This window comes from Glycine soja, chromosome 1 (genome assembly GCF_004193775.1).
Source record: "Glycine soja cultivar W05 chromosome 1, ASM419377v2, whole genome shotgun sequence".
Lineage (NCBI taxonomy): Eukaryota > Viridiplantae > Streptophyta > Magnoliopsida > Fabales > Fabaceae > Glycine > Glycine soja.
In genome coordinates this window covers 49,957,961-49,977,401 of record NC_041002.1, presented here as the reverse complement: position 1 = coordinate 49,977,401, position 19,441 = coordinate 49,957,961, and the positions used below count along the sequence as shown (strand labels likewise).

The following is a 19,441-nucleotide window of genomic DNA, read 5'->3' as shown; positions in this document are numbered from 1 at the left end:
TTGGTATCCAAAATTTTATTATCCATGACTTTTTTCATGCTCTCGTGTGATCTTCACAATAAATAATATCTTCTTTTGATTTATTAACCAATACATTAAGAACCCTGGTTAGCAAAAAAATTTCTTTTATATATAAGAGGGAAGGATTTACATGCATCCTTTACATGTTGGTAAAGTCATTTACATAACACATTTTAGCAGAAATTCAACTTAGGCAGCATGGAGAATATTGTACGGCCTTCTGTCAATACCTGACTAAATTTTAACCCTGGCAAAAAAATTAGAAGCAAATCTATTGATACAAATGATTAACCTGAACAAAACTTTGCAGTAATTACCCCAGGCCCTAAAAAAAATGATTGTGCCGTGTGCTTATCATCGTTTTTAGCCCCCTTTTCAACCGCTTTAACGCTGGAAATTTGACATCCTCGGTATTGAGTAATTTCTCATCTGCAAGTAGAAGGTATATATAGCAAGAATTAGAAATGAAACAAAGCAGTGTTACACTCTGAAGTCAGACAGGAGATCATGTCGTAAAGATTACAGAAACAAAGATTGTAAAAGTACAAAACTAAATAAGTAGCTTGTCATCATAATATAAATTGTCTAATAAATATCCTTACAAGGATGTTAACAGTCCATCGATCAAACATTGACAAGATATAATCATGTGTAATTTTTTTATTAGTGTTTCTAAATCTCTCATTAACTAGTCTAATATCATCAACTGTTTTAAATATATACCAATTGAAAACACATTTTTATCCAAAAAAAATGACAGTCCAATCAGATTTTTTAATGACGTGACAAGTTTTTTTTATTAGCAAAAGTATATATATATATATATATATATATATATATATATATATATATATATATATATATAAAATATTAAAAATAGTACAAATAATACTGTTGTATATATGTCCTAGCATTTGTAAGGTACAGAACTGGTGACCTAATACATGCTAACCAACTTGAATTAGGACACCAAGAATTTGGCTAACCCAATGTTGTTAATGGCGGATGACGGTTCATGACAAAAAGCCAAAAATCCATTATAAATATATGGCGGATGGCGTAGCGGAAAATGACGAATGTCATGACGGACAAAAAAAAAAATACATATATATAAAGTCATTGAAATTGAAAAAAACAATGGATTACATTTAAATAAATTAAAAATGTTTCATGAGTTCATACAATAATCAATTACCAACACCAAATAAAAGAGGACTGAACAGAAAAAAAAAATTGTGGTGTCAAAAGGAATAAAAAAGCTGCAGGCAAAAAAAAGGGGTGTCAAATAGCAAAAACAAAATTATAAAAAAAACAAAGGCTGAAGGGCACCACTTCACCCGCGATGTTGTTTGCCTTCGTGGGGGTGCTAGTCGTCGTTCCTGGCCCATGCTCGTGTCGCCGTTCCGTCGACATTGGCTGCGTTCTACGTGCAGACTGCAGAGGGTGTCGTGACTGGGTGCGGCTGGGTCGCGATATGGACACTGGGTGCTGGGGAGGGCTAAGCTTTTGAATGAATTATCGGGTAGGGTTGGGTCGGGTCAGCCCAACTCCTACCGCGGACAAAAAACAAAAAAAATCCATCATTTTCCGTCTCGCCGCCATGGCTATGGCGGCCGCCATCTGCAACCTGCCACGTCACCGCTATTCGGTGGCATTTTTTCAAAAAACCACTACGCATTTCCGTCATGGTTGCCATTTAACAACACTGGGCTAACCGCTAGGTGCCCCTCCAGCCTAACTTTAATTATATAAACTATCCCCCCTCAACACAAAAAACTAGCCTAACTTTAATTATATAAACTATCCCCCCTCAACACAAAAAACTATCCCTAATGTTACTGGACCATGATTGAAACAGGATATCAAATCCTTTCTCCAGATTTTTAAGCCAGGTCCAGCAATAAAATAGAGCGCCCTCCATCACTTTATGACCGTTGAAACGTTCATTTTGGAAGACCATCCTATTCCTATGCTGCCAAATACATCATGTCAAAGCAATCCACCGGGTCTGCCACCTTCTGAGACTTAAGTCCACTGATATTGTAGTAGTAGTGTTGAAGGAAGTGTTGTTTTGGATTTTCCGAAAAAGCACCCACTACATTTAATTCCCACCATAGCAGCAAGATGTTAGCACAAGTGAAGAATAAGTGAGCCTCGTCCTCATCATGACTTCTGCAAAACGGGCAGATGACATCATTAGTTTCCACATTCCTCCTTCTTAAGTTATTCTTTGTAGGTAGTCTTTCCCTGATCAACCTCCAAGCAAAAATTGTTGCTTTATTGGGACTTTTATTTCCCATAGTGCTTTAAACGTTTCATCCTGACTCTCCAATGGCAAATTCCTATTGAGAAATTTGTAAGCACTTCCCATTGTATACTTATTGCTTGAATCTCCCTCCCAACTCCACATGTCCTGTTGCTATACATTTACAGTCAGACGCGGTAAATCTTCCATAAATTTTGCAGCCCCCATGTCTATTTCGGCCTCCAAGAAGAATCTCCTCTACTGAAGCTTCCATTCCCAACTTGTATCTACTATTGTCCCCATTTGCAGGATGTGTTGATTTTGTTGTTAAGAAATCTTGTACAGTCTTGGATACTTCTCCTTAAGCAAGACCCCATCCTCCATCCATCCATCTTCCCAGAACAAAACCTTTGATCCACATCCTACTTTTCATCTTGTCCCATTTTTAAGCCAGCTCCCCTCCTCGAACAAATTACAAGCATAGCTAAAATCTTGCCACCAAAGAGATTCTCTGATGGACCTTCTTGTCGCATCCAAATTCCTCCACCCCCCATACTTTGATTCCAAAACTTGTGCCCACAGCTCCCCATGATGATTGAACAAATTCCAGCACCATTTCTCAAGTAAAGCCAAGTTAAACTTCCCCAAATCCCTAATACCCAAACCTCCTTTCTCCTTTGGCAAACAAATTGTACCCCAATTTTCCCAGACAATCTTCTTTTCGTTTGAGTTTCCACCCCACAGAAATTGCCTCTATAGCCCCACCAGCTTGTCCATCGTTTTCTTCAGCACCCTGAAAAAGGAGAAAAAAAGGATAGGTATAAGTTCAGGACTGACTTTATAAGAGTCACCCTTCCCCCAAAAGAAAGATATTTTTATTTTCTCGTTGATAGTTTTCTCTTACATTTTTTGACTACTGGATCTCATGTCTCACTACGCCGTGAGTTTGCCCCAATGGGGACACCCAAATAAGAGAAGGGTACCGACAACACTTTGCAATTTAAGTATGTAACGTCATTGAGTATCCATTGTTCAGTTGCCCCGATCGCACCAAATCTATTTTTGGCAAAGTCTTCAGCCCTGACACTAGCTCAAAGCTCCTCAACATCACCTTGATTGCTCTAACATTTTCCCACGTTGTTGTCCCAAAGAAAACTGTGTCATCTGCGTACTGTAGTATGTTAATGTCCACATTATTTTTCCAGACTTTAAATCCTTCAAACAAGTTCTTATGTTGTGCTTCTCTCATCAAACCAGCCTTTAACTACAATGTTGAATAGGAATGGGGCGAGGGGATCTCCTTGCCTGAGATCTCTTTAAGGAATGAACTCCACAGTTGGGCTCCCATTAACCAGTATAGAAATGGAAATTGATTTCAGATATCCTTCAATCCAGCTAATCCATTTAGTACAGAAACTCATCCGCCTCATCATATGTAGGAGGAACTTCCAGCAAACTGAGTCATATGTCTTTTCGTAATCAACTTTGAATACAAGGCAGCTTTTACTGCACCTTTTTGCTTCATCAATGACTTCATTGGCAATAACCACACTGTGGAGTAGGTGTCTATCTTCTATGAAAGCTCGTTCGTCTATGATAGCTGGCAGCACTTTCCTCAGCCTAGATAACAATTTGGCCACTATTTTATATACACAACCTATTAGTGAAATAGGTTTGTATTCATCCAGAAATCGCATGAAATCTGACTTAATAACATCCCAGAATTCCTTTATGAACCTGAAATTCAATCCATCCGATCCTGGGCTCTTCTCGCTGCCACAATCCCATACGTCATCCCTCACTTCTAGTTCATCAAAAGGTTCCACCAAGAAATCGTTATGTTGTTGTCTAATAGCATTAAAATTGACTCCGTCTAATTTAGGCCTCTCCCGCATCCCTCACTTCAAATGGCGTGACAAGTTAATGAGCTACTAATGTTACTGTTACATATCATTTAACAATGTTACTAGACATCAGAGGCTAAAATAAAAAATACCATGTCTTATAGGGATAAAAAGGTTGTTTAAGCTGATTTAATTTATATATACTATCAATGTAATATTTGAGTTTACCTTAATGCCACATCATATTAATAAATAGAATGAACCAATAAAATGGTAAAATCTTAATGGATATCTACGTAAAAATATTGGGTACTAACAATATTCTAATAGTATTAACTTCTATTGTTTGTGTAAAAATTTATACGGTCATTCTAATAGAAAATAATTGTTGACATGATTTGTAAGGTAGTTATGGTAAAAGTTAACCAACTATCCACTATTTATCAAAACTTTTTACTTATTTTTATCACTGGTTTAGCTCACAAACAAAGGCGACATAGCATAGCCGATTGTTGTTCCTAAACCCCAGCTACCTACAATTGAACCATGGGCTCATAAGCTCCCTTATCTAGAAGGTCCTAAAGATCATTGTGTTGCGATCCTATGTAGACCGTATTGCCACACAGCTGAGGAAAGGATTGAACTGTGAGGAGCTGAAGCCTGTCAATCATGAGAGTACGATTTTGCAGGTGTGAGAATACGTGGAGAGCTTAGGGTTGGAGACTCTTGTAGACACACGTTATTGCACAAAGAGCAAGGTTATTTTGTGTACTCCCTCTGGACTCATATATAAGCAAAAATAATTAATTTTATACTAATTAAGAAAGATAGTTAACATCATTTAGTTTTACTTAACTCAAGTAAAAAATAACATTATCTCTAAAATACCCCATTGGAACTTGTTATTATGAGTAAAAAAGAATTATTGAAAATAAAAATAAAATTAAATGAAAGACATTTTAAGAATGATAACATTAAATATGACAAAATTAGTTAGATTTACTTATATTTAAATCCAACAAAAAGACCAATTTTTTACTTATGAGTCCAGAGGGATTTCTTTTCTTGAGCAGTGACACAAGCAGACCAGCTCCTTCCACTTTCAATTAGGGGACATAACCATTCACCATAGATGATGTGTCATTTCTCCTGCACATACCTATAACTGGGAGTCCATGTTCCCACCAAGTGTTGTTTGTCAATGTAAGCTTTTTGTTTATCTTTTTGGATGAGTGGGTGTTGGGCTTGCACCCCAAATTGGACCACTCTAAAAAAAGAAAAAAGATTTCCTTGTTTTGCTGATAGTCTAACCTGAACCTGTAGCAGAGGTTGTAACAACCTCCATCTTTTCATTATCAGAATCCTTCAGCAAGCAATCATAACCTGACCGCTTCGTGGAAACATTAACTATGCCAGGTTCCATCTTCTGTTCAGCATCTGCACATTGACCTTTGAAAGGATCCATATAACAAAACCTAATATAGGAAGCATAATTCACAAAAAGGGATTAAAACACAACATATGCAATCAAATCATAAAGCACTCACAAATTTTGTAAATTTTTATTTATGTATTTCTTTGTCCACTCATTCCTAATAAGTACAACACAATCATCTAATGGTGCAAAAAACCTTTGCCTATTGCAGTGTCTAAATAAGCATAAGACAGGCACTAGAGTTTGAACTTCCATCACCCAAATACATCCACCAAAGCTTACCCCACTAAGAATAATAAGTTGAATAAAAAATGTTGTTTACTACTTAATTATTATTAGATCAAATGTTGCAAACTTATACCCCACTAACTAGTCACTATTACAACTATTGCAGAGAAAGAGAAAGAAAACAGCATTTGAGCCAATCCCTTAGTGTGGTAAAATAGTTAATTGGAGATCATTCCCCACTAAATGCTTTCTGAATTCTTTTAACTTTACATGTTTTGATGAAGCCAATCCAATCCCTTAGCATGCAGAATACAAACTCCATTGAAAATCCTCTTCATCAAAACATGTAAGTTAAAAGTATTCAACCAACCAGGATCAACAATAAAAGAATTCTCACATAACTAACATTTGGATTCCCTGAACAGTACCAAAAAATATTTACACAGATGAGTGAAAAAGAAAATCACTTTAATCAGTATTCCAATACTAACACATAGGAGAAATAAAAGATTAATCATAGTAAGTTATCCAGTGAGATGAGACTTTTATTTTTGTTGCAAGTAAAACTCAAGCAGAAATGATATCTTTTAACATACCATTGCACAGGTAATTTTCTGCTATCAAAATCAGAAGGTAATATTCTCCACTTTCTGCACTTGTCACATTGCACCCACTCATGGTCAGGTTTGAAGACACAATTTTGTTTGTCCTGGGGAAGTAATAAAAGCAAAACTTAGTATACAACCCAAGGGAAGGAAGATATACATGTGCAAGTTCTGATATTTCTCATGCAAAAACTTCTACTTCCCATCTAATATCCTATTTAATCAGACGTACATATATTGAAATCCATGTCTTACACAGAGAAACCAAAGTTAATGTCATCCTCACAATACATCTTATGAAAAGTGGACATCTATTCACAATTTAAATTGAATTACTTGTACCAATTTTAATTAACTAAAACAACCTCTGATTATGGCTGATTTTGATAGAATAACAAGAATTTCAAAATGATCTGTAATTTTGATAGAATTTACAGAAGAGCTTTACCAACGTAAGAGAATCAAAATTATCGTCCCAGTATTTATCTGCTTTTCTACCCAGCCACTGCTCAAGACATGCATATGGTTGAGAGTCTTGGAATCCCTGCTTGTTATTATGTACCCACACCCTTCCATCCTGCTCATCCTATGCCAAAAGAAAGAAAAAAGTACAGGAGTTTAGATGTAAAGAGAAAAATAAATAATGAAAACATCAAATTAGTGAGTAGATTAGAAGAATGAACCTACAGATTTAACATGGTAGAAGACAGATGAAGCAATTCACCATATCGAAAATTGGTACAAGAGAGATACATATAGAGTGATTGTAACACTATTATATTGTGCATATAAAACACTAGCCCAAAAGCATGACATTCTCCAAAACATTTCCTCATCAAATTGGTCACACCACAAACTTTTCGGATTGGGCTGGCAATTGAAGTCACCAACTCTATCATCGTGAATTGTAACTCATATCATCATGTTTATGGTCCTTTTCATCAAGCTTTAACTCATACACATCAGTATAACTCAGGCTCAGCATTCATATCATTCTGGTAGATAGTACACAAGCACACAAGTACATTTGCAAAATATGCAACCAAATAGTGTAACAAAACATGCTTCAACACCACTTTCCAGCACACTTTATTGAGTGAAATTCATGTAAAACTGACCAAATGATGTGGTTCTCATTCTCCTTACTTAGTGGGTCTCACATGAATTCCACCCAATAATACTTGAAAGATTATGCTGCCAGCTACTAGCATTTCTCAAATGAATGAAACTATCCAACCATTTCTTTGCATTAGTTTATCTGTACCTATTAATCCATCAAAGGTTTCAATCGGTAGGGTACAGATAAACTAATGCAAAGAAATAAGATATTATGTTAAGTATTTAACAAAATTAAATTGGAAAATGCATACCATTAAATTGGTCACATTTACAACACCAATTACACCACGGCCAACATCTGCATTATGAATCATGCCACCAACTCTCTTGTAAGCCTATGAAAAGAAGACAAAATTAGGCTTACATTCTTATGCAGACTCTTCAAGTTAAGCATACCCAGCTAACTCCATGAAGCAAGGAATCTCTTACAAAAATCCCATGTTTAAACCACAAAGCAGCCTCTACAAGTTAATTGCACAACAAAGCTCTAAAAACGATTTTTCAAGCTCGAAGCACAGGCAAATGTACTGACTAAAACTTTTGCAGAATGAAGTTTATGTACTTAGTCCAAAGGACAAGCAAACCCACATAACATTGCATGTATGTACTTACATGTCTACACAGGGAGAGCGATTTATAATACACACATAATTATCCAGAAATAAACAATTAATACAATGATTTGGTTCCCTATGAATGTTATCAATTGCAAATCACAGAAAATGGCGGAAAGCCAATAATCTGCTATATCATATAGCGGATAGCAAACAAGGAAACTCCTTACCTCAATTAAGCGGCCATGCCAATACAAAAACATTCCACAGTTTGCTTGCTCCCACTCTAATTGACTAAATCCGAGAATTAATTCAACAGGCCTTCCCAAGATGTTATCAGTTTCTATAACAATTTGAGTCAGGAAATTCCCTAGTGGTCGACTTTTTACCTAAGCAGACACAAATGAATTAATTAGATTATAAACTTGGAAGACGGAAAAACAATCTCCCCCCATCCCTACAAAACAACTTCAAATACAAGAATGCAATTACCAGTGTCCCTTGTACACTTATCTTCATTCGAGGAACTAAGAAAATAACTTCTAAATAAGCTCGTAATGAGTAATCCAATGGAACCTGCAGACCACAGAAAACATGGAAAAAGCAGCAAAGTTTCAACTAACAATCTCATTAGTAAAAGAGATGCCAAACCTTTTGACTAATCTGGCCTGGACGAGAACGAATCCTTTTGCTGCTGATTAAAATGTCACCTTGGTGAAAAGAACTCCCACCTTTCAATCCATCATGCCATTCTAAACAATACTTTGATCCCCATTCATCCAAGTTCCATATGTATATCTGTGTTCCTGTACCGCCGCCAAACAAGGCTGCCTTTTCACCAATAAGATACTTATTAAAGGGTGAAAATTCCTTAATAGCTTTCAAATTGTATTTAGCCAAAGCTTCAGACTGCATACTTAAGTCAACTTCCATACGTTGTCCATGTCGACAATAACTAACTATGGGAATTTCAATATTCTGCAAGCAAAAAAGATAATTAAACAAACAATAAAATTTAAAAAGAATGGAATCAACTTTTGGAGTAGTAAAATAACCCCAATCAACATAGGGTCTAATTACAGGCTCATCATTTTTCATGTCCACCACCATCAAGTCAAATGAAAAGAAAACCCATAGTATGGTGTATAACTTACATCTTTGCCTTCATTCAATGATTGTGAAAGAAAAGCTAGTGATCTGGAATTAGTTGTCTGTGTTAGAACCAGGACATCCCTCCCAAGCCTCATTGCTCCAGTCTACGAAAAAAAAATAGAAAAAGAACACTTCAGAATTCACTGTGAACACAGGTGAGAAAAGGATAATATAATTTATATTTTCTTTCAATTTAACATGAAGAGAACCAAGTCAAGAATTAAAGTTTCTCTATGTTAGAATTCATGTAAAAGGGATTGCCATTATGAAATTACTATAATTAGAGATATTTTGTAAATCCTCGTAATCATGACTCTATAAATAACATCTACAGACTACCGGTGTGTGGATTCTCTCAGATGTTCTTGTGACGTCTCTTTCTGTATCAACACTCTTACATGTCATTTTGAAACTAGATATAAAAAAAGGATTTGGAAGGAAAAAGGCTGTCTAACATTAATTAATACTTCTATCATCAATAACTACAATTATGAAAAACTGAGTAGCTCTTATTTTAACAACTAATTTAAAAAGGAAAAAAACAACTTGACCAAACAATTTTTCTTTTAGTAAAAGAAAATCAATCCACAAACAAAAGTATACAAGAAAATGAAACGGCCTCTAAATCCAGTTAAAAAAAATGGGAAGTGACAACAGGAAAAATATATAAATCAATAGTACAAAGCAAATAACACCACCCTCCAACTCTTTGAATACACATTATTGGATAAAACTGAGTGCTAAAGTGTTTGAGAAGGGAGAAAATTGAGAGAAAAGACTGATATTATTACTAGACTGAAAAGTTAATCTGAGTTGGTTACGGTTAGAGGTATATATAGACTTCTGAACCTTTACACTAGCAGTAACAGAATCTAACAAACTAACAGTAAAGGCTAACTGAATTAACTAACAGACTAACCAAATTAACTAACAAACTAACTGCACTAACCAAATTAACTAACAAACTAACTGTACTAACTAACAGACTAACTGAACTAACTAATTCCGTTATCAGATATCTAGTGCTAGAGAAGTGCAGTTAGCAAAGGCTAACAACCCTTACAAGTACACACAATTACAAAACTGTTTATACAGTTATACAACACATGCTCTAATATTCTAATATCCCCCCTCAAACTCAAGGGGAAGAGTTTTCAGAAGAAATATTGAGTTTGTCTCTGAGTATCTCAAATCTTGCAGAAGAAAGAGGCTTGGTCAGTGCATCAGCTTACTGATCTAAAGCTGGAATATGTACAATTGAAAGTTGTTTGGCCAGAACTTTTTCTCTAACGAAGAAGACTTCCATGTGCTTTGTCCGATTCTGGAACACAGGGTTGTGAGCAATGGACACAGCACTTTGGTTGTCACAGAAAAGGACAGGAGTAGTGAATAGTACTTGTAATTCTGCTATGACTGTGATATTCAGCTTCAGTGCTGGATCTGACTGTGACTTTTTGTTTGCAGGACCCCCAAGATATTAGGTTTGGACCAAGAAATATTGCAGCCCTAAGCTGGAACACCTGTCATCTACATCTGACGCAGAATGCACGGATAACCAAAGGCCTTGTAGGAAGAGCAGGCTGAAGAAATAATCCATGAGATAAAGTGCCCTTGAGATACCTTAGTATTCTTTTCACTACTGCCCAATGAGAGTCTAGAGGAGCAGCCATAAATTGACAAACCTTATTGACAACAAAGCTGATTTTGGGCCTAGTGAGAGTAGCATATTGTAAGGCACCAACCACTGATCTATATAAAGTTGGGTCATGAAAAATAAAAGCACCATGTCGAGATAGTTTGCAATTAGATGCCATTAGAGAAGAAATAGAATGGGCTTCAGCCATGTGTGTTTTGTGAAGTAAGTCTCAAATGTATTTACTCTGAGTCATCAATATAGAATTATTAGGGAGATATTTGATCTCTAGACTCAAGAAATAATCCAAATGACCAAGTTGTTTGAGAAAGAATGCATTGTGAAGTTTGGTTGTGAGCTGCTGAATTAGAGAGGTAAAACTACCTATGATGATTATATCATCCACATAGACCAAAACATAAACAGTATGAACCTGCTGTTTGTAGATGAAAAGAGAAGTGTCGCATTCGCTCCCTTCAAATCCAAACTGAAGTAGAGTAGATTTCAGCCTATCAAACCACTGTCTTGGAACTTGTTTCAAGCCATAAAGAGCTTTATTTAGCTTGCAAACAAGGGATCTATCTGCAACTTCAAAACCTGGAGGCTATGTCATAAATACAGATTCTCCAAACACCATTTACATCAAGCTGAAATAGCTCCCACCCATGTGACAGAGCAAGGGTAAGAACAATACGAATAGTGACAGGTTTGATTACAGGAGAAAATGTCTCATGAAAGTCAAAGCCATGAACTTGATGAAACCCCTTTGCTACCAGTCTTGCTTTAAACTTGTTGATGGAACCATCAGCATTTTCCTTTACTCTGAAAACCCACTTGCACCCAATAGCCTATCTATTGGAAGGTAAAGAAACCAAATCCCAAGTTTTATTTTTCAACAAACCATCATATTCTTGTTGCATGGCAGCACGTCAATCTACATTTTCCAGGGCCAGCATCACAGTTTTAGGTTCAAAATGAGTAAGAAATAACAAAGGATGTAGTCTAGGATTGTGAATTCCAGATTTGGATCTTGTTTGCATGGGATGTGTGTTAGCGGGTATAGAGCTTGGTGCTGAAGGAGACTTAGAGGAGGATGTATTAATGGTTGTGGACTCTAAAGTTTGAGGATGAACATATGTGCATTCAGAGGGGGTGAGTGAATGAGATTCAGGAAGAGGTGGAGAAGTAGAATGACAGGGAGATGGTAGACACAATTGAGGTGTAGTGACTACTGAAGGTGGAAATAGATTAGGATTAAGGGTGAAATAAGAGTCAAGATTTTTTACTAAGTTAGAAAAAGAGGGGAAAAGATCAAAATAAGGGAATCTCAATTCATTAAACAACACATCTTTAAAGATGTATATTCTTCCAAAAGGAGACAAGCATTTGTAACCTTTATGAGATGAAGAATACCCTAAAAATAAACATTCTTGAGATCTAAAATCAAGTTTATGTGCATGATAAGGTCTTAACAAGGAAAAACAAGCACAACCAAATGTTTTAAGGAATTGAAAATCAGGATCCTTGTTAAAGAGAGTGACAAAGGGTATGGCAAAATTTAGGAAAGCAGTAGGAAGTCTATTGATTAGATAGACATCAATGGTAAAAGCATAATCCCAAAACTGCAGGGGTAATGATGCATGATGTAACAATGTAAAGCCCAAATCAACTATGTGCCTATGTCTCCGTTCAACCAAACCATTTTAATGATGAGTGTGAGAACAAATAAGTCTATGAGAGATGCCATAAGAATTTAGAAGAGCAATAAAAGGTCTATATTTACCACCCCAATTAGATTGAACACTATTGATTTTAGTATTAAGTTGTAGTTCAACCATTGACTTAAAAGCTTAAAAACAGAGAGTTTCACCCTTAGATTTGATGGGAAGTATCTATTGAATATTTGTTTTATTCTATGTATGGTTACTTAGCTAGCTTACTTTTCAGAGGAGACAGCAAGGTTAGGTCAATACGTGTAAGCTGTCTCTCTCTTCTCTTTGTACCCTATATATATGCCATTCAAAAGCAATTAATATGATGAGAGAGAGTGAGAGAAAATTTCCTCACTTATTGAAATCTTCAACTTGGCATCAGAGCTGAGTTCTCCGCCATCGTTCGCCGCCGCCATCGTTCGCTGCCTCCGTCGCCGGCCGCCGGCTCCGGCCACTGTTTCTTCCGGTGAACCCAGGGTTGGGTGCACCTTGAAGAGCACGACTTACTCCTGGAAGTCACGTCGCCACCGTCTCACGCTAATTCTGACGCGTGAAGTTCACACGCCGTCGTCCAGTCGCCGGGAGCTTACCGAACTTGTCCTGGCAGCCTCGCCATCCTCTCCTGAGCAAGTTTCAGGCCTTGTCTTTCGTTTTTGGCGAGTCCTTGTGTCAGCCCTTGTGTTTTCCTCTTCTTTTTCATTAGGGTTTCCGTTTTTTGATCAGAAATGGCCTCCTCTGGACCTGTTTTCTCTCTTTCTCTGGAACCCCAACCATCACAACTGCAAAGCTCAACTGAAAGAATTATTTATCTTGGTCTGCTTCAGTGGAGCTTGGGTTTCTAGGCCAAGGGTACCATGACCACTTGGAGAAAGGTGTTGATGTTGTCCCAAATGATAAAAGACTTGAATAGGAAAAGCTTGACTATCAACTGTGTGTTGTGTTATGGCAATCAGTTGAGCCAGATATTTTGGAGATCCTCAGATCATTCAAAACGTGTCGCTCCTTTTGGAAGAAGGCCCAAGAGATCTTTGTCAATGATATTCAAAGCTTGTTTGATGCAACCATGAAGGTTACAGCCCTTAAACAAACCAGCCATGACATGATTGCACATGTAAGTAAGGTTTGGGCTGCAGTGGAAGAGTTGAAAAGGTTCCTTATGGGTAATTCATTGGAAGAGGTGAATAGGAAACTGGACAAGTTTTATATGGTTCTCATCTTGAGGAGCCTACACTCAGACTTTGATCATGTGCGTGATCAAGTTCTTGCTGGAGACCAAGTCCCATCAATGGATTCCCTCATCACTAGACTTCTTCGCGTGCCTCATGTGTTGAAGGATGAAACTCTTACTAATGTTGTGGAAACTTTAGCCATGGTTGCACCTCGTGGGAGAGGAGGAGGCCGCAACAACAAAGGAGGCCGCAGTGGAAGGAATAGACGTCCTCATTGCACCTATTGTAAGAGGATGGGTCACACTCAAGAAAACTGTTATTCATTGCATGGCTTTCCTGACAAAGTAGTACAGGTGTCTAAGTCAGAGAAATCGGAGTCTAGGTTCTTTGATAAAGAGTATCAAGAGTATTTGAAGCTCAAATCCAAGAAGTCCAGCAACCAAGCACAATCTTCATCTGTACCAGGTTTTTCAACAGCATATATTTCTCAATCCATTGAAAGTCCTAGTCCTTGGATACTTGACTCAGGTGCCTCTGATCATATCTCTAGTAATAAGTCTTCCTTTTCATCCATTTCTTTTCCAAAAATTCTTGACCTTGTTACTGTAGCTAATGGCTCCAAAGTTGCGTCTCAAGAAAGTGGTCAAGTTTCATTATCTCCCTCATTGAAATTGAATTCTGTTTTATTTGTTTCTCAGTGTCCATATAATCTAATCTCATAAAGTCAGTTGACTTGCTCATTAAATTGCTCAGTAACCTTTACTGTTAAATCTTTTGTTATTCAGGAACATGGGACGGGTTGATTGATTGGAGAAGGACGTGAATCACATGCTCTTAAAAGTACACACAATTACAAACCTGTTTATACAATTATACAACACATGCTCTAATATTCTAATACACATCAAAGGCAAACCCCAGAAATCAACCTAGTTAAACACCACAAAGAAGATAGAAGCCATATAAACAATCCCATGTCACAAAAGACCATAATTAGGCTGCAGAGTTCAACAAACATACTTTGAATCCAACACCAAACTTGCCAATGTGATCCTTGTCATCTTTATCAGATTGTTTGTGCCCAAAAGATACCATTTTCATAACCTCCGCATGGTTCATCCCATTACCATCATCAATAACTGACAGCATAGGGACATCCTTCCCAGATTTCTTTAAGTTGATCAGATCTACAAAAATGTCCATCCTGTTGCATCAAAGTCAAAACAATAATAATAAATACAATTTGAGGAGGACAAAGTTCATATGAATTTTTTTAGTGTCTTAGTCATCAACTTATTCACCTCCCTAATCCTCCCTTCCAAATGAGTCCAAGTAAAAACATGAAAAAAGGGTAAGCTGTTGTCTACCCCTTTTTACTTTCAATAGAAAGTTCAGATGCATATATAAGCATAAGTAATTCTATAATGGCATTCATACATTTATCAAGACATTTCAAGCAGGCACTCGACATCTTATCTACAACTACAAGGGTGAGCAATAAAGAAATGCATAAACATTGCCTCAATTTCTTCCACTATTAATTTTTTATAAATCAAGAACCATTGGTATTTATAATCAAATTAATCAGAAATAAAGAGATGCAGAACCATTGATATTTATAATTAAATTACCCTCGACCCTTAAAAAATCTTAGGCCTTGATATACTGGCATTCACACTTTTTTCTTATAAAAACAGCCATTCACATATAATAACTTCTACTAATTAAGAATACAGAAATAAAGAAATAAAAGACAAATCCCAGTCCAAACAGCAAATAACCTAGATATCATAATTTTCCCTTTCCCTAACTAAAAGCCGTTGAAGTCTTGAAGATTGATAAAATCAATTATCTTTCCTAACATTTTACACATCAATCCAAAAGTAGCAATGGAATGTTCAATTCCTATTGCCTATGCCATTATAGCTATTCCAAGAAGAAGAAAAAATAATTAGGGAAAACAGAGTAAATCAAACATCTTAGATAGTATGTATGCTGACAAGGCAGAAATGACATTACAATGCAAAGAAAAAAATACATAAAACCTACTTAGTTGCTTTGGCATCTCTGGAATTATCAACAAGCTCAGCTATTCCACCAAAAATCCATCCAGAATGAACCTGACCAAGAGTTTTCAGGTAACTTGGGTCTACCCGTATGAAATTTTTCACAGGGAGTCGAGATTGAAATTCATTGCAAGTTTCAGCTGTAAAAAGATTGACATGGTCTTCAGCTCGAGGAGGAAACTTAAGATCTTTAGCTGTATTTGGTCCACCACATTCCACTAAGTGAGAGAACCAGAGTCATGAAAATAAGAGGCAGGAACCAAAATTAAAGAAATTCGAATTTCTAAGCTAGATAACTCAGCTAAACGTAAGATTCTCCGCTTCTAAAGCAAAATATAGAAGACCTCTTAATGCGCCAACCATAAATAAAAATTATGCATCAATTACTTCAATCCATTGGTGTTATCTTGTGTATGCACATTGCACAACATTTTGTATGCAATGCTTTGGTACAATTAGGCATTGACTACTGAGAACAAAAAACAGAAGGAGTCAACCGTAGAAGGCACACCTGATTCATAATCCCTTGGATGAGTATCTACTGAACATGTATTATCTATCTCATATGCAACATTGACCGGGCTAGATTCTGAAGCTATAGAAGGGGGTAGAATGAAAAACTTGTACTTCTGAAAGTTTATAATAGCAACCTGCAAAAAGAACAAAGTGTTGTTGATTTTCATTTTTTATTTTTATTTTCATTTAACTGTTCAAAAGAACAAAGCTAAAGTTTTACTCAATTTATTGATCAAAGATACATAAAAAAATTTAGGTTATACTGTAAGTAATATAGACCTGCAAGTAGCTTGGTGCTACTTCTGACTTGACCGGATTTTTTGTGAAATATGAAAAGTGAATGAATGAACAAGTATTCCACTAAGTATTGAAGGGAGGGTCACGGTTTGGTACACAAAGTTGCAAGTATTCTTGAACAAGCTTCTTCAGACTCAACACATAGTATTTCACTTGCCTCTCCAAGCAGATATCCCTAAGTATTTTTGAAAAAAAATACTGTTCGGGCTCACAATCCAATTGGACAGTTGTTGAGTTAGTTGCAACTTGCAACATGCTCAGCTATTCCACTAAGTGTATTCTATAAACACCTTCTCTATAATAAAATCAAATGATGATGATACAGTTCGGATTACTCTCTTATCTCTCTAAATTCTCTAAATTTTACATGGTATCTCATCACAACCATATATCTGTGAGAGCAGAAATAAAAACAAGCGCAGAACAAACAAAAGAATTTAGGACAGGAAAAGTACTGCATTATACCTTGTCATATTTGTGTAGAAAATTCAAAAAGATTCCCCACTCTTTTAGGTCACGTGAAGTATCTGGAGCCGGATTTAGTGAAAATTGGGGAAATTTTGAAAGGTTAGATATCTTTTTTGTTGAAACTAGAGAAGTTATGTTCAACTCTTGTGGCCTGCAAATAGTTTGACGTCAACATATCACACCATAAATTCCATTTACATTATAAAAAACAGTTTCCAAAGTTTTTTTGAAAATAAATAAATAAAATATGATTTAAGAAAGAACAAAATCCATACAATTCAAAAGGCGGGTCTAAGCACTTCACGGCGCTTATAATTTTCCTATCTTTCTGAAGAATAATGGGCATGACCATCTGTATAAATGTAAATAAAATGAAAGTTAAAGAATAGTAACAATAAATAAGCCACACTACACGATGAGAATATTTAAAAACTCAAAATTTAAAAAAGCTAGGTTTGTAAACGCGGTCCTTTTCCATCCAAAGCACTAACAGCATCTTTAGTGCCAGATCTTGTACCCTTTTCAGATCTTTAGGAGTACTACGTTCGAGTAACAGAAGAGGAAGAACGAAAAAAAAAAGCATACCTTGAGTGGACGTTGGGCGTGGCGGGGGAGGGAGGAAGAAAGGGGAGGGGGAGGAGGAGTCGCGGAAGGAAGATGAAGGGGGTGATGGCGGTGGCGGTGGCGGTGGCGGAAGGAAGAAGAACTCTGAGGGGACAGCTGCAGCACTCTGCTTTCTAGACAAGTATAAACTGATTAGGTCGTCAAACGCATAAGCCCATTTACTCACATGCAAACCGTTCAACTTCCGAAATACAAATGCACCACGACGCAAAACCAAAACTGAAAAGGGAACAAGTTCATAAACAGTGAGCAAAGAAAATAACCACATTAGACGTGATTGTCTTAACCGCTAATATGCAACAAGTAACACTTGCTAAAAAACTTGAAATCAAGGAATAGAAAAGCTCAAAATACACCGATTAAAAAACTTTTTAAAAAAAATAGCACATAATGACGCGATTATCTTAAACGTGAATATGCAACTAACAAGACTTGAAATCAAGGAATAGAAAGCTCAAAATACATACACCGACTGCAACGTTAAGAGGGTAAAAATCACGTACTAAGTAAGTAAAGAAAGATTGGAATAAAAAAGACCGAAGAGGAAAGGACGCGATTGTCCTGCGTGAGTAACAGTGAGTGGAGCCCGTGAATCCGCACGCCTTAATTAAAATATAAAAAAACTTATTGCAGAAGTAACCATCAATGATTATATTTCTGAGTATATATAAATCGTATAGTTTATTCAATCGTCCGTGCATAGGACATTTCTTAAGAGTTAATTTTATATTTTAAGAATTTTTTTCTTAATTATCCGATTGATTCGATTTTGAGGACAAGAGAGATTCTTATTTATATTTTAAGAATTTTTTTCTTAATTATCCGATTGATTCGATTTAGAGGACAAGAGAGATTCTTAGTAATTCTAAATTTAATTAGAAGATAAACAAATTTTATTTATCTGATTAAAAATTATTTTTGTGAAAAATTGAATTCGAATATTATTTGAACCAAGATTCTTTTAATGATTTTTATGAATATGATATATTTTAAGATTATTTTGATTAATTTTGATTACACTTATTTATTTGAATTATATAATCCAAGTTTACTTTATCTTATTTTTTATCCTCTCACTTAATACTATAAAAGTACTCTATATAGATGATATATAATTGTATCTCTAATTGTGTCCAGCCAACCAATTAGAGTCAAGTTATCTTTTTATGTATTTTTTAATCAAATATAGGTGAATGGTATTTATCAAAAAAAGAAAAACTTGTGTGGTAACGTTTAAATATGAGTTATTTTTTATAATAAAAATGTATTAAACATATCTTTAAAAATATTTAGTTAGCAGTTATTTTTTGCTTAAATATTAAGAATTGATATTTTTCTTATTTATGACTTACAAATATGAAAAGGAGGGATTAAAAGCAAAAAGAATCTAGAAAATATAAAAAATATAAATAAGAAAGATTTTTTTGACATGAGGCCTAACTTGACTCAAGCAATTATAAAAAGAAAGTCAAACCCAAATTCATTCCATTAACTATAAACAGAGAGTGAACCCAAGGAGAAAAGACACTACCTAGAGACTCAGAGAATTCTCTAACGAATACTTCTTAAGCCTGAGTTAATAGGAAAATCTTTCTTTTTGTGTTCTTTTTTCATCTCTTCTCTTCCATCGGTTTCTAAGGTCACTTATAGTTATGAGATAATTCTTAATAGAAATACAAGGAAGGTCATGCATCAGTTTTAGGAATTAGTCGCTCGACAAAGATAATTTCTAATAGAACTAAAAGGAAGGGGC

General features: G+C 35.8%; 1 protein-coding gene across 6 annotated transcripts; it reads right to left on the bottom strand.

Moving 5' to 3' along the window:
- Positions 1-108: 108 nt before the first annotated feature.
- On the bottom strand, positions 109-18,241 carry LOC114418934 (MORC family CW-type zinc finger protein 3-like). Of its 6 annotated transcripts, none has more exons than XM_028384500.1 (16): positions 18,156-18,241; positions 17,650-17,907; positions 17,340-17,416; positions 17,062-17,215; positions 16,295-16,433; positions 15,767-16,001; positions 14,738-14,921; positions 9,206-9,307; positions 8,703-9,029; positions 8,544-8,627; positions 8,282-8,440; positions 7,749-7,832; positions 6,827-6,964; positions 6,370-6,482; positions 5,422-5,585; positions 109-450 (listed from the first exon to the last, which is right to left on the bottom strand). In XM_028384500.1, the coding sequence occupies exons 3-16, from the start codon at positions 17,414-17,416 to the stop codon at positions 347-349; spliced, it is 2,064 nt and encodes a 687-aa protein (XP_028240301.1). In that variant the 5' UTR covers positions 17,650-17,907; positions 18,156-18,241; the 3' UTR covers positions 109-346. The 6 variants fall into 6 exon arrangements, with proteins under 6 accessions (XP_028240301.1, XP_028240316.1, XP_028240329.1 ...); XM_028384515.1 differs by having other exon boundaries at positions 15,767-15,977; XM_028384528.1 differs by having other exon boundaries at positions 15,767-15,923.
- Positions 18,242-19,441: the final 1,200 nt, after the last annotated feature.